The sequence below is a fragment of the Thunnus albacares genome, chromosome 20 (genome assembly GCF_914725855.1).
Source record: "Thunnus albacares chromosome 20, fThuAlb1.1, whole genome shotgun sequence".
In the NCBI taxonomy this organism is placed as follows: Eukaryota; Metazoa; Chordata; class Actinopteri; order Scombriformes; family Scombridae; genus Thunnus; species Thunnus albacares.
The window spans coordinates 9,194,626-9,221,097 of NC_058125.1; the positions used below are offsets into that span (position 1 = coordinate 9,194,626).

Consider the following 26,472-nt stretch of genomic DNA (forward strand, 5'->3'; position numbering starts at 1 on the left):
GCGACCCATGCTCGACCCCTGAGCTAAATCAAAGTGACAGTGGGACATGGTACGTATAAGCACATATCCCTGCCACCTATAAACTAAACAGGCCGTTATTGATCCGGACTATCTCCCTTCAGTGGAGGTCCAAGAGGTTGAGAATGCAATATTAATGGATCAAGGGGGAGTAGTTGTATGCCTGTGTGTGTGTTTATTTGTGTGTGAGTGTGTGCATGTGTGACAGCACACATACGCGAGCATAGCTCATGCAGGGCGACTCCATTAACCAGCCTGGTGGTAGCAGTCAGCAGTTTATGGCGACCAGGCTCACAGGTCAAGGGGGAGTGACGAGGTCAAAGATTGCCATCCCCAAAAGGTCTCCAATCACCCCAGTGAATTGATTGCTTACACATCAGAAAAGCCAGTCTAACGTTAGCTTCAAATTTAGCTCCAGATGCCTGCAGCTGACTGCCAAAGATTGACTGACCACTCACTCACAAAGGAATAGTTTAACATTTTGGGAGATGCCCTTATTCGCTTCCTTGCTGAGAGATATATAAGAAGATTGATACAACAGATATGAAACCTTCTCATCTAACTCTCAACAATAAAGTGCTTATTTCCCAAATGGTCTATGCCTTTAAAGTTAACTGTTGAAGGGCATAGTATTATTTATCAATAACAATCCAAGATATGTTAAAAAGTGATTTATCCAGCTAGTTTAACACTTGATTTTATAAATGGTTGAAGGGGAAAGGTTAACATAACAATCTGCAGCATTTTCATATACAGTAGGTGCTTTCCTTCTAGTTCATCACTTGAAATAACACAATAATGATTAACTACATTTTCTTTTTGTAATCATCCAGAGTCTGGTAGGTCTCTCTTTGGACAAAAAAAAGAAAAAAATCATCTGCCCCACAGATGTATTTTGTATTCCCGGCAGCAGCATTATCAATTTGTTTGGAATAAATACAAAGAGGATGAACAGAGTAGTTCTCAGACATGCAGTTCAAAAATAAGCACAAAACACATGTTTTAGAATAAAAGTTTTAGTCAGAATTTCAGCAGAATTTCAAATACAAAAGTCTCAGAGAAAACATCTCAACAATAGCTTGTCAACTTATAAATTAGCATTTTAGAAATATACAGTTGCATGTTAAGTACCATTTGTGGAGGTGAGTGTTGATCACATGAAGTTGAAAACAATCACAGATACAGATGTGGTGAGCATTTCAAATAGCATTATACTGGCAACATAAATAATAGCAAATTTACAGCACATAGTCAACTGTGTTTTTACACTTGTACCTTTTGCATCAGTACCAGGTTTACTCCTGCAGTTTGCTACTTTTAATTTTTTTTATGAAATTAAAAGACAATCCAGAATAAGAGATTGCATTGTAAGAACTGAAGAGAAAAGAACTCGCTATAACTGCATATACTGTATAAACATTTCAGATTATTTACCTAGAGGTAAACTGAACAATGCTGATGTGACTCTGAATGATTAACACATCACACATTTACATTTATTTGATTGTTCCATTGTGCATAACTCAATTCAAAACCTTTTGCTTTTTTCCTTGCTGTTTGTGTTGTTTTTGTAGCAGAGGTCCAATATGTAATTTGGTTTATCATAGCTTTACCCTGCTGCCAAGGTTTGTTACTCTCTTGCCATTTGGTTTAACTTTCTAATTTTATTTTCAATGTGGATGTTGTGCTGTTAAGTACAGCACATAGAGCTTAGCATACTTCTGGCACTGAAGGTGCCAAGTGCTAGATGTTCCAACTTTACACAGATAAGCAGTATATTTCAATCTGGCTTGTCCTCTTGCCCCTTTGTTTAGCATTGTTTGCTAAAGTGGATCTTGGGAAGCTCTCACAAAGTTTGTTAGCATGGCTGCTGTAAACCTGGAGGAAGGCGGGAGAGTGTGTTGGCAGATCATCCTGCATTCAGTTTTTATAGATTAGGAAATGAAAGAAAAGCATATTTTGCACAGTAAAAGCTTTGGTAACACACAATGTCTTTAAAGCATCCCTGCATGGTCTTGGTTGTTGGATGAACAACAATGCTACTGACAACTTTTAAGAGCTTTGGTGAGTAGCCGTTCAGTCCCAGCCAAAATTGTGGCCAGTCATTTGGTAGAACTTGAGATTGAAGGGTCTGTAGAAGTCTCTGAGCCTAAGCAGGACCTCAGAGGGGATCTGGGGATGGGGCCTGCCCTTTGACTTCCCCAGGCAGCGCGGCCTGCTGCTCCCCTCTGGCTTCTTTAGGCAGGGGAAACCTTTGGTCTGGTTGAAATAGAAGTGCTTGTCTGTCACCACACGTTTGAGTCCCAGGAAGTCCTGGACCCGGCCCATCTCGCCCGCTGGGTCCGTCACCAGACGTTCGCCGCTGACAAAGAGGAACCGCGAGAGTGGGAAGAATCGCAGCCAGTTCTCTAGATGCTTGGCATAGATGCCAATGCGTACCGCGCTCCAAGAGGTGTCAATGAGGCCTGTGGTGGCATTGCGGAAGGCCAGGTTCTGAAAGGATGGGAGCCCGGGAGATTTGGTCAGAGTCTGGGTGTAATCAGAAACAGCCCGGGTCACAGGGTCACGCACCACCACAATCAGCTTGGTGTGGCGGCTCATGGAGAAAACACGACGAGGGGCTTCTTTAGTGATGAAGTAACTGGGAGTCTTCTCCATGGTGATTTGACCCTCCAGTGTACGAGGCATCAGGTTCCTGGATCAAAGAGAAAAAGAAAGAGAGAGAAACACTGCTATTAATAAAACTGTACTCTAAACATTCCATGAATATACTTGAGAAAGTGCCAGCATATGCTCTCTATTACAAAAATAACATAAATATATTGGAAAAAATTAATACATTCCCTTAATATTCTCATAATTCTCAGAAAATTCTTTTGATGGTGCCTCAGTTGCCTTGAAGGGTTTTTGATTTTGCTTTGTAATTAGTGGGCTAAATCTGTGATTAGAGGGAGATAAACATGACATTAGCTGCTGGCAGTGATGGAGTGACCATGTCAGCGCAGACTGCGAGGGAGTCTGTGAGTGGCTACTGTAGGAAAACCGCAAGGCTATATTAACCTCAGAAAAGTAATTTCCTCTCATCCGCTGCCTCCTCTTAAACAGGCTCATAACTGCCTGGACTCTCCCTCTGCTCTTGTTCTTCACTGTGTTCCTCGAGTATGTCCCACAGGACTAAAATAATAGCCACATTACCATCATACCGCTGGTATTTGTAGTCTTACAGGGCTGGAAAACCTTTCTTCTTCACTTTAATTCCTTGTTTTCCCCTTTTGTGGGTAAAACATATTACAAGCTGAGCCTTATCATGTCATATTAAGGAATAGTTTGACATTTTGGGAAATACTCTCATCCATTTTCTTTCTGAAAGATAAATGAGAAGATTGATACTACTCTCATGTCTGTGTTTTAACTATGGAGATGGAGTCATGAGTTGATTAGCTTAGTTTAGAGTAAAGACTGCTCGCTTGGCTCTCTCCAAAGTCAAAAACACCCCTATCAGTACTTCAAAAGTTCAACAATATGTCTACCAGCACTTCTAAAGTCAATAGTAGTTAGTGCATGACTTCCTAGGGGTTTTTCTGTGACCGTTGTCAGAAACCCAATGGGGACTTGAGAAAATCACTGCACCTGGCTGCTGGTTGCAAAGAAATAGTTAAAGCATGTAACTCTAGGGAAAACGATAACTTTTTAATTTTACATTTCTGTTTGTGTATGGATTGTTGTGGAAGACAAGTAAATAAGTGAGTTCGATCTTCTCATCTAATTCTCGGCGGAAAGAAATAAGAGTATTTCCCAAGAAGCTCAACTATTTCTTTAGATGATACAAAATTGTGGAAATTCTTTATTTTTGTAGATTCTACTTAGAAAATACCTGTGGAGGAGTCACGTGTAGCCCAATCAGATAGAGCAGATTGGAAGTGTTAAGTTAGAATATTTTTGATGCTTACAGAAAACACAAAGTCAAAAAGTCAAGAGCATCCTATAACATACACAAGTTATTTGAGTATTATCTTATGGCAGCCATGTGTTCTCGTTCAAACTAGGTTATTGCCTTTGGCCCCCTGATTGTTATTATCAGCAGTGGTTGAGGTATTCTAGGCACAGTTTGCCTTTTAGTAGACTGGATTGCCCTCTTTCTCGTGATCTTTACCCCTACTTAGATGACTCAGAGGCTAAGAAGAAGTAGTACCTCAAAGAGTTCAACAAACCCCAACCAAAGGCTATGTTTGACTGAGAGCCCTAATAACGTGCCAGAGTAGATTGTATATAAAATAAGGGAAATGGGAGGGAAAGGAAAACCTATTTGTCTTGTGTCGTTTATTTCATTCAAATGCTACTGTAACACTAAAATGGATTCTAATAACCTCCGTTGTGAAAAATATCCTGCCAATTTTCCTCTGTGAAAAAAAAGACAACAGCCCCTTTCGTTGAGTTTAAAAGACGAGATTCAAATCTCAGGTTCAGTTTGCGTTTTAGAAATCTAAGCAGTGAGGAACGCCAGTGTTACAACTGTGAAAGATCTCTCAGCTAATTTCCACAGTTCCCCCTCCCGCCTCAGCAGGCATGTGGTGATGGTCGGGTCTGAGTCTTCGTGGTTGGTCTGCAAGTGAAGGGCTTATGGGGCTCTGAGCTCTGGTGTGTGGTGATGGAGCCAACTCCATTCCTCTCTCTGATCCAATACACACACTCGGCTCCAAGTCCGGCATGGCCCCTGGCATGAATCTATGAGGGTAACACCAAATACACAACTTATGGTATTCATAAGAAACCCCTGAGTTGTATTACAGGGCCGGGGCAAAACAAAATCGAGGAAAATACAGTGAATACCTCAGGGAGAAAAGTTTAGAAAAACAATACTGTTTTTATGGCTAGTCTGAACGTTGGGATGTATTACAATGAGCACTTAAGGCCAAAGCATAAGCTACAACCTATCGTTCTGAAGCCAAGTTTCTGAGACTGTGGGTCGTGGGCTTATTTCTGGTCACCACATGACGTGAGTGGCAATATACTTTTTATGAATCTGACTCCCAGAAAAGGCTAAATTTCTCATTTGGATCCAAGGAAAGTTTAACAACTCTAGCTTTGAGAGGAAATTCCACCTTTTGGTTACTGTTACTCTCATGTGTCATCAATCGGTGAGGTTATTTTGTGAAAATTACATGGTTTTGGTGCATCTACTTCTCCTCAATCTGCCTCATCTACCTGTATTTTACCACATTTCCCAGAATGTCTCTCAGCAACCCCCAGAGAACCTGCTTGAGCAATTAAGCATGTGTTTCCAGTAGCAAAAAAGTAGAGCTGCATCCTTTAATCAACATATTTTTGGCTACTATGCACTATGTTCCTTAATATTACTGTCAGTGGAGTCTGCCTCTTTTACGATTGATTTCTCCCAGTATGGCTCTTGAACATTTGTGCACAAACAGTGGCTACAGAAATAATCCCTCTGCTCTTAAGGAACTGGAACTAAAGCCTGACAGTTACTGCTGATGTTTTAGATTGAGGAACAATTTTCTCATATCAAACATGGTCACTGGAAAACCTAGACTTGACGTGACATAATAGAAAATAAAATAAAACCAACAGGAATAAAAAAGAGAAAAACAAAACAGCACTATGACTCCTTTATATTTTTGGTTCTGTTTTTCTGTGCGGTCGTATGCAGTGATACCACTGCCCCAAAACAGATCTGAAAGAAAAAACAACTGAGGTGCCAGTGTGTTTGGGTTGTTTGGCGTTTTGTGAGTGTGTCTGTAGCACTGAATGGATGTTTAATTTCATCCAATCAGTTTAATGGAAGCCATGGTGTTCCATGCGAGGCTGAGTGGGGCTTCCATTGACATCATGTTTACATTTTAGAGCACTAGCCTGTAATCACAGGACAGCCTTGGTACAACAGAAAGCCCGGGAGGAGGCCACACAGCGGTGGAGCACAGGGAGGAGAGAGGGGGGTGTGGGGGTACAAGAGAAAAGGGATAGAAGAAGAAGAGCAAAGAGAAGAAAAGATGGAACGAGAGGTAAGAGCACAGATGTGGAGAAAAACAGCACAAAATCCTCTCATCAACTTGGACCCACTATTCCGGAGCAACTAATCTCTTTTTATCTCATAAAGATGAAAAACATAGTGTTTGTTCTTTTTATCTGATACTAATTGTTGTGTATGGTGACGCCACTGACCACTGGCCTCTGTATAGCTTCCAAAAAGAGTTTAGGGGAACCTAGCAACCTGATGTTTGTTTTTCATCACACCTTTACCGTTAGCATCTGGAGCAGGAATGTGGTTGGGTTTGAAAGTACGCAGATGTGCGTTTATCTGTGCATACAAATGTGTCCAGGCGCTCTCACACGCTCACATTTTGCTGTGCTGTGTGTGGGTGGGCCGAGCTTTATTAGGGCCTGTTTAAAGGACTGCAGGCTAATAGGCCACTGTTTATGACTTGAATATGAGGGCACATGCAAGCAACAGGAGAGGATCAGGGTCTACTTCAAGCACAGATAGTAGACACTATGTATTAAAATTGATTGAAACAGAATTTTTCATTTCAGCCCTACAAACCAACATGCAGCATATTTGAGTTAACACCAGAATCTTTTTGACATTTGCTTTACCATATAAAAAAATTATGCCATAGAAATGAATAATTTCCATGAAAACAGTATACAGAATTGCTAAATAGAGCTAAAAACCATGTCAAACCACTCTCTGCACTGCCACAGACAGACAGCTATCCTGACTGTTATCTGTAATTTAAATCTTTTTGATGAGCTGACATCTTGGTAGTTCAGTTTGTTTATCCCACATAAATAACACAGTAACTAAATCCGGTCATGATGGAGGGAAAAAAAACAGCTAAAGTTTAGCTAGTCCTGCTAAACATTTTTAAAAAGTAACTGTTTGGTGCGGTTTAACTACCTGTAAATCAAAAATTAAATGCACTGTTGATAACAGTAATTTATTTATCAGTTTAAAACATAAATGGTAGATCGACACACATTAAGCAAATATAAATAATAAAAAATTGAATAAATAATCTGAAACAAGTTCAAAAGGACAAGACAATTCAGTTTTTAGACACTGTTGTCCAAGGCCAGAGTGCAGTATCTTTACCATTTCTTAGGTATTTTGTATGGTCTACACCAGTGATTATTGGGGTAAAATGAATAACCTTTAAAACACATAAAAATGAAAGTTTATCTGTTTTGCAGTTTGTCCTGCTAGCCTGAAAACCTGTTTTTAACAATTTCACAGAAGTTACAGCTCTGTGACCGTGTGGGGTACATTTTTGCCTTGAATGAAGGGTTTCACAACTAAAAAATACATGTGTGTAACTGTGTATATATTTTAAATTAAAAAGAGCACCTGCAGGCACTGTAAACACAGTGGCTATTATCGCTTTTCCCGTCTCTCTCTCTATCTCTGTCTCTGCTTTCTACACTCACACAAACACAACGCACACACAATAACCATCTGAACATGCCTTCCACAGGATGGATCCACATCTGGGAGCAATGAAGTTCTCCGTATGTGTGCATGTGTGTGTGAGCTATTGGGGAGATGAGGGAAGTGTTTCTGGGTTAGGACGTTTCCCTCTGGTTCGGAGCTCGGAAAGCTGTGATCCATGCCGGCTCTGCCGGGCCTGAGGCCAGACCCCTGGACCCTCTTAATCCCCTCCACCCTGTACTGCACGGAAATGGACTCTTCCACCCTGAAGGTCAGAGGCAGATGGTTGTGATTCAGAGGGCGAGACCACCGGGGATCACGGGGGATCATATAATGCAACATGTCATCATGTGCAGATTTCTCTCTTGTACATGCTTTCTTTCCCCCTGTTTTCCTTCCTCTACCCCTCCATTTCTCCTTCCCTCACCTCCTCTCTTTTCTCCACTTTTTTTACAACTTCAAAGCCTCCTCTTGGCCTCTACTGTATCCTTCAATGTGAGATTGTTATGAATACATTTGACATGTGTGAAGGAATTTTAAAACACATCAACATCCTCAACCACTACAGAGGGACATATGAAGACAGATACAGTCTGCCTCTGAGGTTTCCTTTCAGTCAGTACACTCGGTACAACATCAGTACATCAGTATGGGGATTGCATCCTCACGAGACCAACCCGAAGAACCTTTCTCAATGAGACTGTTGCAGGCAGGGGGAGTCACGCCTTCCCCTGGGGGTACAAAAGACCCTGCACAGTCTCCACTCTATCTTTTTGCACTTTACCTTGCATAACTGCATAACCTGACTCTCGTAGGACCATTGCTGGTGAATTAACTGCCTGTTTGGAGGTGAGTTAGCTCTCTGCCCAAGGTTTTGCTACCAAGGCTCTCTACACAGTGCTTGTTTAGCTCACTAACTAACTGCTTTGCCGTGTTTAGCCCAGCTAACATGCACCTGTTTAGCCTCGCTAACATAACAGCTTTCCACACCTGTTTAGCAAGCTAACTCGCCAAGTGGAATGGCACCTGACAAAAAGAAAAGCCATTCCAGTGGGTCTAACAAAGCTAGCAAAGCTGTGAAGGCAAAAAATTGTCCGTGCCCCAGTGCTTGCAGGTTTTCTCTTTCTAAGACAGATACCCATGACACCTGCCCGGTGTGTCTTGGCATCTTGCATGTTAAAGTGGGACTTGCTCACCCTGTGTGCACTGTCGCCAAATCCAGAGGATGACACTGGAAAGACGTGTGACATTCCTGTTGAAGATGCTAGGAAGCTCAGCCACACATGGAGATCCCCTGCTGTCTGAAGCCGCCGAGTTGTCTGTGGAGTTTGAACCCGAAGGCGGGAACTTCGATGAGGGAGTAGGACAGTCATGGGGCGATCACATGGATGATATCCTCCCTCCCACTGAGTACACGGGTATGGAAGAGGACCCATCCAACTTCACTGTCTCCATCAACAATATACAGCTCAGTGTGCTGTCTGAGGATGAGCTTTCCCTCGCTTCCCGTCAAATGCCCTCTTGGAGGAGGAGGTTGAAGTCAGAGGTGGAGGAGATGAAGGGGAGCCTTTCCAGGTCATCGGTGCTGGAGATCTTCTGACCAAGACCGACTGACCCACCCCAGCCTGCGGTACCATGAATGCTTGGCAGACTGGCCACAAGGGAAACCTCTTGGCAGGCATGCAGGGTGTCGCAGTGGATCGTTTCCCATGATCCACTGCTAAAGACTCCAATTCAGGAAGTGTCCCCCACTATTCAGAGGCATTGCAATGTCAAAAGTACATCCATCCTGCGCCCCAGCATTAAGAGAGGAAATCCACTTTCTGCTGGAGAAACAGGCTAGCGTCCCCATGAACAAAGAAGATTTTACAGCTGTTACTTTGTGGTACTGAAAAAGGACGGAAGTCTCCATCCTATTTTGGACCTCAGAGTACTAAACAAACACCTCAGAAAGTTCGAGTTCAAAATGCTGACATTATGCCAGGTAATGCAATCCAATTTTCACGTGCCAATATTACCGAGACACAGACAATTTCTGCACTTTGTTTATGACGGCACAGCGTATGAAGACCAAGTTCTAACATTTGGCTTATCCCTCGCTCCTTGTGTTTTCACCAAATGCCTCAAGGCAGCACTGGCACCGATCAGAGGCCAGGGGATTCGAACCCTCAACTACCTGGATGATTTATTGATTCTGTTGGACTCAGCATATCAGGCCAATACCCACATGTCCCAGTTGGTGACTCACCTAAAGTCTCTGGGATTTATCATAAACTGGAAAAAGTGCTGTCTCACTCCCAGCCAGAAAATGTTTTCTCGGTCTGGATTTGGATTCTATAGACAATCGTGCCAGGTTGTGCAAGGTCTGCTCCAGCTGCATCACATTGTGAGTCTCCATCAGTGCCAGTGCCTGCTGGGACTGATGGCCTCTATGATTCCAGTAGTGCTTCTGGACTTGCTGATGATGAGAAAATTCCAGTGCTGGGTGCAGGACAGACAGGTGTTCTTCTCTCGTCAGAGAGAAGACGGTCACACCTTCGTGCCTGAGGGCTCTGCTCCCATGGTGAGATCCATTGCGTTTGAGCGAGGGAGCCCCTCTGGGCCGGGTTCCCTCACGCGTTCTGGTCACCACGGATGCATTCAAATGGGGCTGGGGAGCCCTCTGCAGGAACGTGCATGTGAATGGGACCTGGACAGATGAGGAGAGGTCATGGCATATCTATCTGCTGGAGCTCTATGCTGTGCATCTGTCACTAACACAATTTTACTGTATGGATCTTCTGTTGGGACAGCATGTTCTAGTATGCAGTGACAATATGTGCATAATTGTGCACATAAACAAACAGGGAAGGACACACTTTCTTCCCCTCCCCTCTCTTAGAGCAATGCACATCACGGGAATACTGAACGGTGGGGCAGACCTTCTCTCCAGGGGTTTTCCTCTGGTGAGAGAGTTGAGATTGCGCTCCAACATAGTGGAATAGATATGGGGTCACTTTGGCAGAGCCACCGTTGATTTGTTTGCCTCGAGAGTTTGCCCTCTCACTACAGGATCGGAGCGTGCCCCTCGGGTTAGATGCACTGGCTCATCAGTGGCCTTGGAAACTTCTGTACATGTTTCCTCCAGTGGTGCTGATCAAGACCATACTGGAGCGTGTGCGTATAGGGAGATTAAATATGATACTGATCACCCTGCGTTGGCCCAAGAAAGCATGGTTTGCGGAGATTATTTCATCTTCTGAACAGCAGAACTACTGTTGCAGGCCCAGGGCCAGATTTGGCACCTGCACCCCGGAATCTGGGATCTGTGGGCCTGGCCCCTGAAAGGGAGAAACTGACCATGACAGGGTTGCCTGCCAACATCATTGATACAATACAGAGTGCCACAGCAGTGTCCACGCAGGAGTTATAGACGCTTAAGTGGCGTTTATTTGATGCTTGGTGTCACGGAAGGAATATTATTCCGTTCCAAAGCTCTGTGGTAGATATTTTGCCATTTCTCCAAGAATTATTGGAAAGAGGCCTTTCCTTTTCCACTATTAAAGTCTATCTCTCGGCTATCTCTGCCTGCCATGTGGGATTTGACGGAAAATCCCCCGGTTCCCATCCTCTGGTGATGTGTTTTATGAAGAGTGTACAGCATAAGAGGCTGATGTGCAAAACCATGATTTCCCAGTGGGACCATGCTCTGGTTCTAGATACACTGTGTGATGTGCCTTTTGGGCCATTACCATCTGTGGGCATTGATACGCTTTTGTATAAGACAGCGTTTTTGTTGGCCCTGTGCTCAGCGAAACACATGGGAGACTTCCATGTGCTCTTTGTTCATCCTTCATGTTTACAGTTTCCGCTAGACAGCTCTAAGGTGATACTGCATCCTAATTCTGCATGTATCCCTATAGTACCTGCCTTGTCATACAGGGCATTATCTTCTGAGCTGACATCCTTTTCACTGCCCCCATTTGCATCAACCAAGCAACAGCATCTGCATAATCAATGCCCGGTACGTGCATTGTGCGTGTATGTTGACTGAACACAGGAAATAGGCACAACTGACCAGCTTTTTGTCTGTCTTGCTAACCCAGTTAAAGGGAAGGCACTTTCCAAGCACTGTTCTCACCGAATAACAGAGGCCATCTCGCATACTTGCCTGCAAAGGCATACAGATGCCTGGTAGCATGCAAGCACACTCCACCAGGGGTATGGTCGCATCTTGGGCCCTTTTTAAAGGAACTTCTGCAGAGGATGTGTGCTCTGTGGTGAGCTGGACTTCTCCACATACATTCATCACCAGGATATCACAGCACAGGATGTCACTCAGTCTATACTCTCAGCAGGAAGGCAATGTAGCTGATGTTATCACTGCTGCTGTGTAACGTCCGGTTCATCTCAGTCTTCTGCAGGGGTGTTTTCAGAGTGTGTTGCCATATTTCCATACTGATGTGTTATACTGAATGTATTAATTGAAAGGGAACTGGAGGTTTTGCACATAACCAATGTTCCCTGAGGGAGGGAAACGAGCTACAGCACAAGTCAGCCCCTCACCACTTATTTGGTTTGGTGAAGTGCAGTTTAGATTGAGAAGCAGAGACTGTGCAGGGTCTCTTGTAGCCTCAGGGGAAGGTGGGACTCCCCCTGCCTGTGAGAGTCTCATTGGCCTTAACAGGTATTTTGAGAAAGGTTCTTCAGGTGGGTCTTGCGAGGACGCAATCCCCATACTGATCTGTTGTACCTCGTTTTCCTCCCTCAGGGAACATTGGTTATATGCATAACCTCCAGTTTGTCATTACTGATGGCAAATACAGGGCTGAGGAGCTTCTGTGGGCTGATTAGAAGTCAGAAAGGACTGTAAGCAACTCAATAAAAGGGAAGGAAGAGTAGTGCTTCTCTTTGTGTCTGTTGGAGTTGGAGCAATATATTAACTGGATGATGTTTCTGGCCAGTATTCAGCCTTTTGTCAAATGAATCCATTGCTATGTAAAAATACTGAAAAGCTCTTTCTTAGATATTTGTTTAATTTTTTTCAGTTATACAATTTTTTTGTAGGTTGGCCTGCCAAAAGGAGATTTTAAGAAAATTCTGGTGGAAGCAATCTATACTTTTAGGAATGAAAAAATGTGCAAAATATTATCCATCAGCCCCTTACACGTTATCTATGTTACATAAAACCACATTGCTGACACCTCATGTTACCGTATCTCTCTTCAGCATGTGTGTGGCACACTATTACACACTCCGAAGGTTACTGTCTGGCTGACGCACCAGGGTGGTGAAAAGTATTTTTACCGAGGAGGTTTGCATCACTGGGGTAGGTCGGTAGGAAAGAGCAGAAGAATGTGTCTAGCAGAGGGGAAAAATAGAGGCGTAACAGTTAATAGAGACATCACAGGGCCTGAGAGTGGTGAGTGAGTGAGAAGTGGTCAGTCAGAGTTTCCTCTGAGAAACCAGGGCAGCCCTAATCACAGAGAAAGACCTCCCTCTCTGTGTGTGTGCTTTCATGTCAATGCATGTGTGATTCTCAACCAAGCCACTAATTTTTCACTGTTTGAACCTTTAGCATTAGCTGGCAGCAATTCGTCTTAAAGGGAAAAATTAGACATTTTGGGAGATACCCTTAATTCACTTTCTTCCTTATTCCTTTCTTCCTTCCAGAGTTAGATGAGAATATTGATACTACTTTTATGTCTGTGTGTTAACTTTGAGAGATGGAATTAGGCTTGGTTATCTTAGCGTAAAGACTGGAAATGAGGAAACAGCTAGCCTGGCTCTCTCCAAAGTCAAAAATGCGCGTACCAGCATTTCTGAAGCCAACAGTGGCTGGGCGCGACATCCTGGAGTCTTATTATCACCATGAGGTTGCCAGAAAAACCAGCAGAGACTTGAGAAAGTCACTGCGCCCAGCCACTGGTCACCAACAAATAGTTACAGCACATACTCCCCGTAAAAATTGTGCATGGATTGTTGTGGAAGATACAACACCTTAATTAGTGAGCTTGAGAGGTGCCTTTTAGCGTACTTTGAACTTTGGACAGAGCCAGGCTAGGTGTTTACCCCTGCCTCCAGTCTTAATGCTAAGCTAGGGTAATTGCCTCCTCCGCTAAATATGTAGCTGTAGCCTGCAGCCGTTCAGCTTTGCTAAGACTAGAAACAGGGGAAAACAGCTAGCCTGGCTCTGCCCAAAGGTAACAAAATCAGCCTGTCAACATCACTAAATCTCACTCATTTACACATTTTATCTTGTTTGTTTAATCCATACAAAACCTGAAGTGTAAAACACGTCAATCTGCAGTTACAACCCCCATAAAACAGTGGAAACCAGCTGGTCCCCCTGTTTCCAGTCTTTATGCGAAGCTAAGCTAGCCAGCTACTGGCTGTAGGCCTAGCTTCATATTTCACGACATGCATGAGAGTGGTATCAATCTTATGATCTAACTTTCAGCAAGTAAGTGAATTAAGCATATTTACCAAAATGCCAAACTATTGCATAAGCTTTTGATAGCTTGTAAACAGCATAATCAGACAGCAAAGTACTAAAATTCTGACTTCAGAAACAAAAAAAGGAAGGAAGTGAGCAAATATGTCATCAAAACACAAACGAATAAAATTAAACTAGAATCTCAAAAAATAGCAGAAAAAATTAGATTCAGTGATTATATCTTTAATAGCATAACAACCTGATATGAGATAACATGGTAATAAGGTAAAGCCTGTTGTGTGTGTCTGAATGTATGTGTCCATATGAGTGAGTGCAAATGTATGTATGTGTGTGTGCATATTGCCACTGATTGCTCCCACCCCTCCTGACTTATCAAATGGGAAAATCTGCGGTTGTGTTCCTGCCAGGCCCACAGTGGCCTACTTGTGTGGCTTTATCTCCGAGCTGCCGGGGGCCCCCGGGGCCCCACCCTGCCTTCATCCGATCTCCTAAACGCATGATGGTGGTAGGGATGGACAGATAGATGGGGTGGAGAGACGGACAGATTACAGAGAGACGCTTCCTGCCTCCTGCATCCTGACCCCAGTGATGTCATGATGTCCCCGCCACAGTTACATAACTGAGCTGTTAAGTTAGTGAAATTGGTTTAGAATATATTTTCAACTGCTAATTTAAATTTACAGTAATATCCTTAAGAGGTCTTTTGAATTAAAAAATATCATAAATATGATTTAATTAATTAAATTTGTATTTTAATGTGAAAAGACTGAATTTATATCCTGACAAAATAAAAATAAAAAGGTCCAACCAATGTGTTGTTTCTGAAGTTTTTTTAACCACATCTCTTGACCTTCCTCAGTAGCTAGAGTTGCTCTTTTGTCAACTCCTTCAGGTCACACGTGACTGAAATTCTCTGCTTAGGTCATGTGAGAACAACTAAACCACATCCATGAGAACTTAGCTAATGAGAGCCATGGAATGTGGTTGAAAGCTCCAGAAATAACAAGTAACCTTAGCACTGAGACTTTTTTGTTTTTGTTTCTGTTTCCAAGGTCAAGAATGACCCTTCAAGCTCAATTTCATTCATTCAATCTATGCCAATGAATACTTTTTCAAAATAAATATTAAAAAATATACAAATTATATTATTATATTAAGATACATGATCATTTTTATTTGAAAGTTAAGGGATTATTCTTTGTGTTTCAAATACATTGAAAATGTCCATATATATAAAAAATTATTAAGTATCATTACATCGTTATTTATATTTGGATATACACTAATATGTTGTCTCTTTCCTCAATATATTACATTATAGATAGATATTGATTGGTATTTCTAGATATAGACAGAGCTGTTTATTATCTTTAAACCTGCAGTTTTGTCCTTCAGTCCAGTTAAAGATTAAACATGAGACTTCCTTCCAACATGTACATACTGTAACATTTACCCTCCTCTCTGACTCTGCACAAGTGACAGAGAAAACAACCATGTTTCCAATAATTAAACAGCTTTTCTAAATGAGTACACACACATGTGGGACAGACAGACAGACAGACACACACACACACACACACACACACACACACACGCACACACACACACACACACACACCTCAGAAACACTGTAATTGACTCAACATGGACTTTTGCTTGTCTGGCAACTCCCCAGGTCCCAACCAATAAGAACACTCGATACTGTCCGATCACGAAAACCCACTTCCGAGCAGTTTCAGCCTGCCACTCCTTGTGGTTTCTCAGCTCATTGTTAGCAGTGTCTTAAGCAGAAAAACGGAAATCACTGCTGGCAAAGGCACAGCTTTTACAACTGGAAACAGCCAATTCAGCGGTCTGCTATTAGTGCCATCTATCAGGCTCTTCAGAGTGGACTCAGTGGATTTTGGCTACGTTTACACACACACACGCACGCACGCACATCAAACATACAGGACGGAGTAGAGTTTGGATGGACATGAAGAAGGAGCTGGTGTTGGTTTCCAGACTTCCTCCCATCACTGCATCTTGTTTGATGTTTTTACTTGTCCTCAAATTCAGCAGTAGCTCTCTGCCAGAGTTTCAGGCGTAATTAATCTTATTTCCCCTCAAAATGAGCACAGGAATCACCGGCAGTTAACCAATTCTTCTAAGTTGGTTAAGTCAAACTGATAGGAGTTTTCTAGGGAGGTTTTATAACAGGACAAAGGAAGGTGTGTTTCTCTGTGGGACTCTCAGGGTGACTGCAAGGTTCTCATGACCCCCCCCACACACACACACACACTCACCCAGGCAGTCAGACATTAAACAGAGATGAACACCAGTGAGAGGTCGACGACCACACACACATACACACACACATATGCACACTCAGTCAATAATTACCTGCCTCTCCAGACAGACTGGTGATGGTAAACTGGGTGTGGATTTGAGTATCTGTTCTGTCCAACAAAACTAAACAGCAACTTTGAGCGTTAAATATTTTTCTATGAAGTTAATGGGGAATATTTTAGCTCTGTTTCATGGTCTTTTGATAATATTGTTTGCTTTTTTTCCCCTCCATTCTTAAACACTTATATCAGATATGGAAAACATTTCTGATACGCTAATAGTATGGAGGTAAAATAATTATAGCTATCCAATGGTGGAAGAAGTATTCAGATCCTTTATTTAGGGAAATGAAGAGTAATGCAGTGTAATGTATTAAAAGTAAATACAGTCATTTGACCCCTTCCTTGTAATCCATAATGTATTATTGTATTATTTGCACTGATGCATTAACATGTGAGCAGCATTTATATATTGCAGCCAGTCGAGATGGAAGATATATATTGATGGGTTGTTATTTCAAGAACTTGCACCATTATCTGATAATATATAAGTACAATCAATATATGAGTACAATGTATAAGTACAATCTTTATCTGCAAAGTAAGTACTTATTGTAACTGACAAATAAATGTACTGCAGTAAAAAGTACAATTTTTTCTACTGAAGTGTAGAAGTATAAAGTGATGTAAAATTGTAACTCTTCAGTAAATTACAAATAAATCAGCATTACTTGAGGAGAAAAATTGTGTAATCGGCCATCATGTCTGAGCTTGACTAAGGAGATATCCTGTACTCTCATGCAGCTAATTCCATTTTAAAACAGCATGATGCAGTTTAACATCATGCCCTGCTTTTCATTACAGGGGATAAATTTACCATTTTCATCACTTTGTGCCGTATGAAAGAGTACAGACAGTGTTGAGAAGTAGACTCTATCATTTTTGTTTCCTAAACGTCTCCTACTGAAGCTGCCTCAGGATATCACATCTCTTCTCAAATTTAAAAAACACTGCTCATCAGACCACATCAGTCTGACCTCAGTTCCATTGAATTACAAATGACTTTGAAAGTCTCACACCACTGAATGAAATTAAAGGTTTAACTTTTTAGAGCTGTTTTAGAGATTGTTTCTGATGCAGTTTGTATGTGTTTGTGTGCGAGTGGCCATGTTTGGTTGTGTCTCAACTCTGTTATTATTTCCTCTGCTGCACTCAGGTCTCTCTCGCTAAAAAGATCTCGATCTCTATGAGATTACATGATTAAATAAAGGGTTTTAAAAAAGTACAACACATGAGTAAATGTACTTTTCACCACTGGATTTACGGTACTTTCCATAATGGGATTACAGCTTTTACGTAAACTTCCACTTTCTATTCCTATATCACATCCTCTTTTTCACATGAGTCATATAAGTAAGACAGTTTTTGTCATGCGTTCAGACCTTGCACATATTTTCTCTTGCTTTGCCTCACTCGCTGTTTGCAAGAAATCTAAAATGGCACGAAGCAAAGAAAGACGTAAAAAAAAAAAAGCGAGGTCGAGAGAAAAGAGACACACAGAAGAGGATTGAAGTTGGAGGACGCAGAAAGAGGAGAAAAAAGTAGGAGCATGTCTTGAGTCTTTTACTTAAAACGCACGTCTGACAGTCTGGAAATTAAAACCCAGAAAATTGAACTTAACTGAAGAGACGGAAATTAAAAGTCAGTCACAGCGATGAATGGAGTCTGCATTTTGACACAAACTTTCTCTTTCTGCCCTCTGTAATTGTGATTGAAATGTGGTGGTGAGGCTCCCAGTTTCCCCAGTGATCCTTTAATCTTGCACCTCTCACCAGTCCTACCCATCTGACTCCATTATTTCTGACTGGATGAGACACAGCGTGCTAGGAGGGGAAAGGTCGGCCAATGACGAGCTGTCAAAATATTGATGACTGAGTTGGATCAGGCCTTTTTTTCCCCTCAGACTAAAAATCCATACCTATCCTGCACCAATTTATCAAGTCATGTTTGATTATACCTTTATAGTTTTCCCAGCCTAATTTACATATTGTATTAATTATGACAAAAAATCCGTTTACATGTAAATAACAGTGTGTGTATGTTATGTTGATTAGCTCTGACAGATGTGCGTGGTGGTGCCGCTTATGTTTTTCCTTCTGACACTGATGCGGCTTTAAATACTATGCAGAGCACTGAACCCTGTCTTCTGCACAAAGCCCTCTTTCTTCCAGCAGGATCTATACATTTCCTATTTCTACAAATTCTTCCCTGAGAGCCTCTCTCTCTCGCCGAAAACCTTTGTCAGTCTGAAAAACTCTCTCCGCAAAATGCAGCTTCCAAGAATGTGCGCAGAGAGGAATTCACCAGGAGAATCCCCTTGTGATTGGTAGAAAAGTCTAACAGGAAATAAAACCTGAACATTCCTGTCTAGGTAGCACATCCAGCTCTTCGAGAAGGGACTATATGAGGGAAAGAAACACAGAGTCGATGAGGAAGGAGATTTAGAGGCAGGGAGCAAAATCATCGACTCTAACAAGAAAGAGAACTTGTCTGGTGGCTTTACATTACACAGTCGGAGTGACCTGAACAACCCAATAAATCCGCTACAGCAACACTCCGACTGTGGGGTGTAAATGTCAGCGGTGCAAAGGAGTAACAGCTCCTTGTCAACAAGATTGAATATTCAGAAGTTAATTCATTTCTGCTGCAACAGCGTGATAAAAGCAGAGAGGGGAAGATCAATAGAGAGAACCTATTTTAGGTGATCGATATCGGGAAATGACATTTATATCTGCGGGATATTTATTATGTCAGGAAAAGGTTGGAGAGGCGCTGAGAAGAACAGGGGGAGTGGACAGGTAAAGCTGAAGTAGTGTGAATGAATCCACACACATCCAAGCACACACTTGCAAACCATGGCTGTCTAAACCCTCGTTCTCCACCACCAGACCACAGAATCGTTTCCAGTAGATGGCAAAGCCAAGGCTTTTCCACATATAAGCATTTTTTTTCTAAAACAATTTGCCAAATGCTTCCTTTAAGGATGTCCATGTGTTTTACTTGGTTACCAGCTAAAGACAGGGGCCAAGGCTCTCCTTTAGGCTCAAAGACACACAGACAGCTCTTTGAAATGAAGAGAATAAATCTTCAAGTGATACTTTCCAGCCTGGTTTCAGATGATTTCGTTGGCTCCACATGCTACGCTTCTGTTTCAAATTGATATACGTGAATCACTGGGTACTTAACATGTAATTACTCTAAATGAATAATATTTTTATAACAACATATGATATGTGGAAGTATGGAATAAGCAGGAGAACATAAGAGGAAGGAGAGGAGGAAGGCTATAGGGGAAGTCTTTTAACATAAATACGGATTATTCATAGGCTACTGAACGAGAAAGGGGCAGATTGTTGCAAATAAATGATTTTGTCACTACTAGTGTAAAGGAAAAGAAAGGAAAAGAGAAGAAGGAAAAGAAAAGAAAGGAAAAGAGAAGAAGGCAAGAAAAAGAAAGGAAAGACAAAGAAAGGAAAGGAGAAGAGGGAAAGGAAAAGGAAAGGAAATGGAGCGAACGATAGGGAAGGAAAGGAAACAGACGATAGGCAAGGCAAGGAAAGGAAAGGAAAGGAAAGGAAAAAGAGATGAAAGGGAACGAAGGATAAGGAAGAAAAGGAAAGGAAGGAAAGCTAACAAAAGATAGGAAAGGAAAGAAAGAAAGAAAGAAACGCGAGGGAACGAAGGAAAGGAAAGGAATCAAAAGATAGGAAAGGAAAAGAAAAGAGAAAGGAAGAAAGAAAGAAAGACAGGAAAGGGAACGAAGGAAAGGAAAGGAAAGGAAGGGGAAGGAAAGAAAAGGAAAGGAAAGGAAGCGAAAGATAGGAAAGGAAAGGAAGACAACTTGACTAAAAATTTACATCTGTCTCATATAAAAATAAAAATTCCCAATAACTCATTACTTGTCCGTAGGCCAATGAGCTACATTGCCCCTGGGTACAATAGGCTTTCCCTATAGCACTGAAGGTTGAAGTGTAGGAACACTGAAGCGCTCATCACGCTTCAAGGTGAGGGGTTGGGTGGGTGGTGTTGACTAATGCTTCATAAGGCCTTGTTTAACTGTGACTGGGGGCCTAATCCCTCTCAGCTCCTCCGCATGTCCCTGAGCTGTCCATGTTAATGCCTGACCTGTCATTAAACCGGTCCAATTCACGCAGTGTTGACACGAGCTGTCAGCGCTTTAGGACGGAGCGAAAACACACGTTTCATTACGCCTTCAAAAGAGAGAAGAGACAGAGAAAAAGAAAGAGATGAATACGTCATGTCTGTGTAAGAAGAGTACAAGGTGAGGTCAGTTTCCTGTCAGCAGAGAGCAGTAAAAGGAACGTGTAAAGGTCAAATGCTCCTCTCACCTTTAACTCTTTCTACTGTCACCATTCACGTCCTTACTTCAGCTGAACGTCATAAGTCTGCATGGGTTTCCCCTCACACTAATTATATATTTCTTAAAAAAGTAGAAACTAACCAAATCTTTGATGGACACATTTACAGTTTTCCTTTGTTGCCCAGTAGTGTACATGCAAAATTATATTTGAACCAAGAATTTGCAGCAAATATACCAAACACAAGAAAAAGACAAAACTAGCTATTATTATGTCACCAAAGATTAGCAGACATACTGTATGTTATCCAGTTTGAAGTACCCATTTGCAGTTGGTCTGTATCTACAAACAGATGGGTTTTTTTTACACCAAAAGTTTAACATTGCCATAATTTCCAATGGAAAGCAGCTCTCTCAGCCACTGCGGTGAGCCCTATGCTGATTTTCCACCAGGTTGAACACGCCAAATTTCAGCTAAATTGAACTTTGACCCCACACAACTTGCTTCCAATGGGATTGTGCCATTGGCAGAAGGTGGAAATTGTGATGGTGATAATTTCACCGTAGAGAAGATAGTGAAAATATTAATTTTGTGCTTCTTTTTTTTAAATTCACAGAATTCTGTAAGTCATACTCCCTGATCCTACCGCAACTATCGTGAAAAAATCTGAAGCCTGGCAGACAATATTAGAGAGAACTGGAATATTTTTTATTTACATTGTGACGTAATCTGTAGTGTTCTAGTTGACTGCTTTGGAGGATTATTTCCTGTTTTTCATTTTACACTCCACTCCGTGCTAACTATTCACTCCTGTACCGTCAGTGTGAAACCGCAGGGGAGACATGAACCCACAATACGTATATACTTGAGACAACAATGCTGACATTCACCATCTCACAGTTACCCTTTTACACCCATATGATCCTCTTAAATGTCCCCTTATATCAGACAGGAATATGACAGTAATGATGAAAAGGTATAAAAAAGGAAACAATATGTGAAACCTTTTCCTTCCAGATAAATCGTGCATGTAGTGGTGAAATGCTCACATCCAAGAATATCCACTTTACTGATTTTTTAATTTATTTTTCAAACATAAATACCCCAAATTCTCAGATTTCAAACTCATAAATGTAATGATTTGCTTCTTTTCTTTATGATATAAGGTAGAAAACTGAACATCTTTAGGTTATGGACTGATGATCAGATAAAACAAGGAAACTGAATGGGCTTCATCTTCAATTTATAGACAAAATGATTAAAATCCATTTAACAGTGAAACAAGGACATAATTTGTATTAATTGATAATGAAAATAATAATTAGTTACAGCTCTCTCCCCTATCATTAACAGAGACTAACAGTTACAATAGTTAGGTAAAATTCTAGTTTGCATTTTTGCATTTTCCCATCTATGAAAACTGATTGCAGACTTTACACCTACTGGATGATTAAAAGCCACAATATGCCTCTGTTGAAGGTTTCAGGTTCAGTTGTAGTCATTCATAACTCAAAGTTGAACTGTTGCAACAAGCAGCTGTCCACATCACTCACGACTTTAATATGTATGTGTGCTGTAACTTGCAGCCAGAAAAACCCCATCCTCTTCCTCTTCCTGTAACACCTTACTGAATACAATACAAAGAAACAAGAAAAAAACAACACTTGTCTGCACAAACACACAGGCTTTGACCTATGATGTCACTGCTGTACCACCTGAGCCTCACAGTGAACTGATCATTACCCGGCTGTATTGATCCCTCGCCATGTCTCTCTGTCTTGTTCTCTCACCCTACATTTCTCTGCCACACCTCCGTGTTCTCCTCTCTCTTCCTCACATCTCTTTATCAAACCGTCATTTACTCCCTGGATCTTTTTTCCTCATTCTTCCTCTGTGATGGTGGCTCTCCGCTGTCCCTGCCTCTCCGTTCTGCTGTCTGTCTCTCTGTCTCTCATTTCTGTGTTATCAGATATCAGACAGCAGCCACGTCCACAAAAAGAGGATTTGTCTGACTACAACTGCTTTAAAACATAATTTCTCAGATTTAATTCTTTAATTACGCTAATTTGATTTTGTAGAATAAAACTGAGCGTGTCTTTCTGCACGCTGCTATCCAGAAAATGGTTTCATTTGTCTGGATTTAATTGGAAAAAATTACAAAGTACTGGCACAAAATGTAGGCTATTTGTAACATAAAACTACTGTATGAACCTTCAAAGGTCCATTTTTTACTTATCCTCCTTCAGAAAATACACGACCAGTTGACTTATTCATTTCAGGCACCGCCACCATCCACAATCCACGTCCTCCCTCAGCCTGTGATCAGGCTGGTAGTGACGAAGGCCCTCAGGGGACCAACATGGACACTTTAGGGAAGCAGCGTGTCAGCTCAATAAACAGCAATTTATTGGCAGGGGACTGAATACGCTGCCATCACTGGAAGCTATCAGCAGAGGGTATCATTGGTGCTGAGAGATATTAATGAAGAGAGAGGAGAGGAGAGGGATTGATCACATCAGCATGACATGATGTGTGCACCTGGGCAAAAACATATTTATGTGGACTTATCAGAGGAGAGTGTATGTGAATCAATGTTCCTGATGCATCATGTCTATGATTAAGTGTAACAAGGCAACTGGAAAAATACATGATAATAAGGGTTTGTGTACATTCGGTCCCCTGAGGACAGCTACACTTTTTAACACTGTGGTCACTGATTGAGAAAAAAGTTTAAGAAAAAATATGTTGGAAAACTCTCAATTTCTCATTATTTATGAACTTATATTGGTAAAGACACTTTTCAGTTTGCAGGTTTCCTCAAACTGCTTCTAGAGAAACAAAATGAGCTCAAGTGTCTTAGACTCAGCAGCGTGCACATCTGCCTGATCAGACATCCACATCATCAGATTGGTCAGGCACACTAACTACTAAAAATGCTCAACGTATTCAAAATATTGACGATGAAAAAAATAAATCACATGCTTTTTTTTGCTTGACAGGGAAAATTTTTACAAACAATCCAGAATAATCTAGAAGAGAGCTGGGGTCTTGTTGGGCCCCTGTGGTTTAAGGGCCCCAGTGTACTTGGCCTGCATGACCTGTGTATTTTAATACATTAACACCTAATGCAATATATGGCCTGTGTCACAGGAATAGTAAGTATTACTGCATTTTTCTATGAATACATCTTAAATCAATGCCTTTATGTATGAGTGGCCTTAAATATATCACCAGAAACCAGTTTAATAAACACAAAATAAAAAGGCTTTTGCATATTTTCATACAGATCTTTAGCTTTACATAGGCTAATGTTCAGGGTCAAATTTGACTCATTTTTACATTTGAGAGCAGTAAAAACACCCTAAATATTTTTTTCTTTTAGCCTGAAATTTGATAACTTCTCTTAATGTGAACCAGAACATACAAAAAATGGAAATATTTCTAATCTGTCAACATAAAATTATGCAGCTGACACACATTTTTGTAGAGTGTCTGTCTCATATTTATTCAAAAATCAATTCAAAGATATTGTTGCGTTCTTCACATTTAATATAATTCATTAAAATCGTCATGTTCTCCTGTTTTATGTAACATGGGCTCATTATATAGTGTGATTGTAAATGTTTTTCCTCCATGAACAAAAAGCGTAAAAACTAAAGAATAAACTCTGCCCCTTGAAAGCTTCATTAAGGATGTGAATATGTGAAGATTAAACAATAAAAAGAAAGTATAGAGCTCTAACTTTAACTAATTTGCAGACGTTTCCTTCTGGCAAGTGACAGTCCGCAGTTACAACTTCTAATCAGCCGTCAGTGACTTCTGACCTGAACTTTGACTCTTTAGTTCATTACTATTCCGATCCTTTTCCCGTTTGGGGCCAGCAGGACAGCCTCTGCTTTTGAGTTTAACAATCTCTTGTGAACTGTTGTATCATCAAAGAGAAGCTTACCTGTACCATTCCAGTCCCTTATCGTAGAAACGGTCGAAGAAGTGCGGCTCTGCGCCGACGGCTCTCACGTCCGGATGGATGCGCAGGAACTCCAGCAGAGCCCGAGTGCCACCTTTCTTCACCCCGATGATGATGGCCTGAGGAAACTTTTTGCTGCCGAAAGTATTGGCTATAGAGATATTGGTGGATGGAACATCGCTGATTCCCATGTCCGACAGCTGTTCCCGGACAAACGAGACCGGGGACGCGTTATACGCGCCGAGCTGCTTTGCTGACGTTTCTTGTCCATCATTTAAGATAATTTTATTTTGAAAATTAGTTTGTTGGTCATACACAGGCCTGGGCAAGGAGTCACAGTATCCGTTGAGGCAGTAAAAGAGGTACATGAAGAGAATGATCATGGTAAAGAACACGGACAGCTTGGACTGCACCTTCAGGTGTCCAAAGTTGAACGCAGCTCTCCATTTACTACATCCCATGAGTCGCAACCCTGAGCATGAGGACACAACGCAGGAAACATGCCATGTCAAATGACTTCATACTACTGACTTTAAAAGTCACTCAAGCTGAGAACGCCTAAAACTATCACCACGCTTTTGCCACAACAGCAAGTGGCGCAAAACTTGTCCATCGCGCGTCAAAAAGCTCCACATGTTCCTCTGCTTATCTTACTTGCCCGTTGCCAGTTTTCTTTGTCAGCTCGTCAAAGCATCAAAGACAATCTGTAGGTTTCACCAGTAACTTGAGCAAAGTCCCAGCCAGGCTCCGCTGAAAGATGGCTGTAAATTTACGTCTCGCCGCGCTCCGTGCCTTCTGTGCGTTCCCGTGGCTCCCTGGCAGCGACTCTATAGGAAACCCTTTCCGTGTGACAGCCAAATACACGCCCTGTTTATCAAACACACGCCCCTTCCATCCTCAGCCCGTGCGACACTAAAACAACAGAATAATTAACAGGCACCCTCTCTATTACACCTTCTCCATGCCGACAGAGAGGAGAAACTCTCATATCGCAGTATTTTGAAAGCAATTTTACAGAAATATAGTCGTTAGTTTAATTGTAATTAATGCATTGGAGGAGGAGGGGAACATGATGAAGAGGGGATATTATTTTCTGATTGCAGGACTGAGGATGCAATTTCCCCTCATTTCCCCTTCAAATCACCACACTCACTGAGATGCTTTCTGCAAATTTGGAAGTCTTATTATTGGTCTTATTGGCTCCGTGTTCCAGATTTTGCGCTTTGAATAGCTGCAAGAAACCACCTGCTGTCTGCTAGCCTGCCTGACCACACACCCCCATGGAGCCAGCCATGACACACACATTTAACCTTTACGCTTCTGCACAACAGGGTCAAACAGGTGTCATCAGCTTTCACTATTTCCTTTCTATCTGTGTGTGTACAATGTGGGTCCATAGTAAACTATGTTAAACGTGCAGTAACACAGACCACCGTCAGTTTCTTTTCATCTACTTTCTCTTTTACAGTAAAGTGAAAAGCTTACATTTTTTAAAACATTCACAACAGTTTCATTTTAAAGAGACATTTAACAATGTGATAAAAAATGATCAGGTCAGGTTTATGGAACAAAATATAGCTATTTTAAGCCTATTTGTACCTGAATCTTGCTGAGAAAGCCTTAGGGAATGGATTATATTTTCAGCAATGAGACAGACAGATAAAATGTCTGGGTCCCTCCCTCCTTGTGATAGTATACTGGAGGTGTATCGCTGCACTGAGCAGCCTGAGCACCTATAAAGTGGGAAAATATCTTCCCTGTTTCATCTCTGCAACATGAAGATGCACATTGAGTTTTCACATGGTTCTCCCTTCCAGAAATAAGTGACTGACTTCCTTTCCCCCCCCCCCATGCATACATTTTTGCATATAGAAAAGAAGCAACCAGATACAGCATTGTTG

General features: G+C 41.6%; 1 protein-coding gene across 1 annotated transcript; it reads right to left on the reverse strand.

The window, feature by feature from the left end:
* Positions 1-1,018: 1,018 nt before the first annotated feature.
* si:dkey-121b10.7 (heparan sulfate glucosamine 3-O-sulfotransferase 6) lies at positions 1,019-25,414 on the reverse strand. Its single transcript, XM_044338608.1, has 2 exons — positions 24,554-25,414; positions 1,019-2,713 (listed from the first exon to the last, which is right to left on the reverse strand). The coding sequence occupies exons 1-2, from the start codon at positions 25,030-25,032 to the stop codon at positions 2,095-2,097; spliced, it is 1,098 nt and encodes a 365-aa protein (XP_044194543.1). The 5' UTR covers positions 25,033-25,414; the 3' UTR covers positions 1,019-2,094.
* Positions 25,415-26,472: the final 1,058 nt, after the last annotated feature.

Excerpts from the sequence above, each read along its gene's own strand:
- si:dkey-121b10.7 (XM_044338608.1), bottom strand. The coding sequence starts at position 25,032 with ATGGGATGTAGTAAATGGAGAGCTGCGTTCAACTTTGGACACCTGAAG. Across the intron at positions 2,714-24,553 it reads AAGGGACTGGAATGGTACAG|GAACCTGATGCCTCGTACAC; the intron begins GTAAGCTTCTCT and ends TCTTTGATCCAG.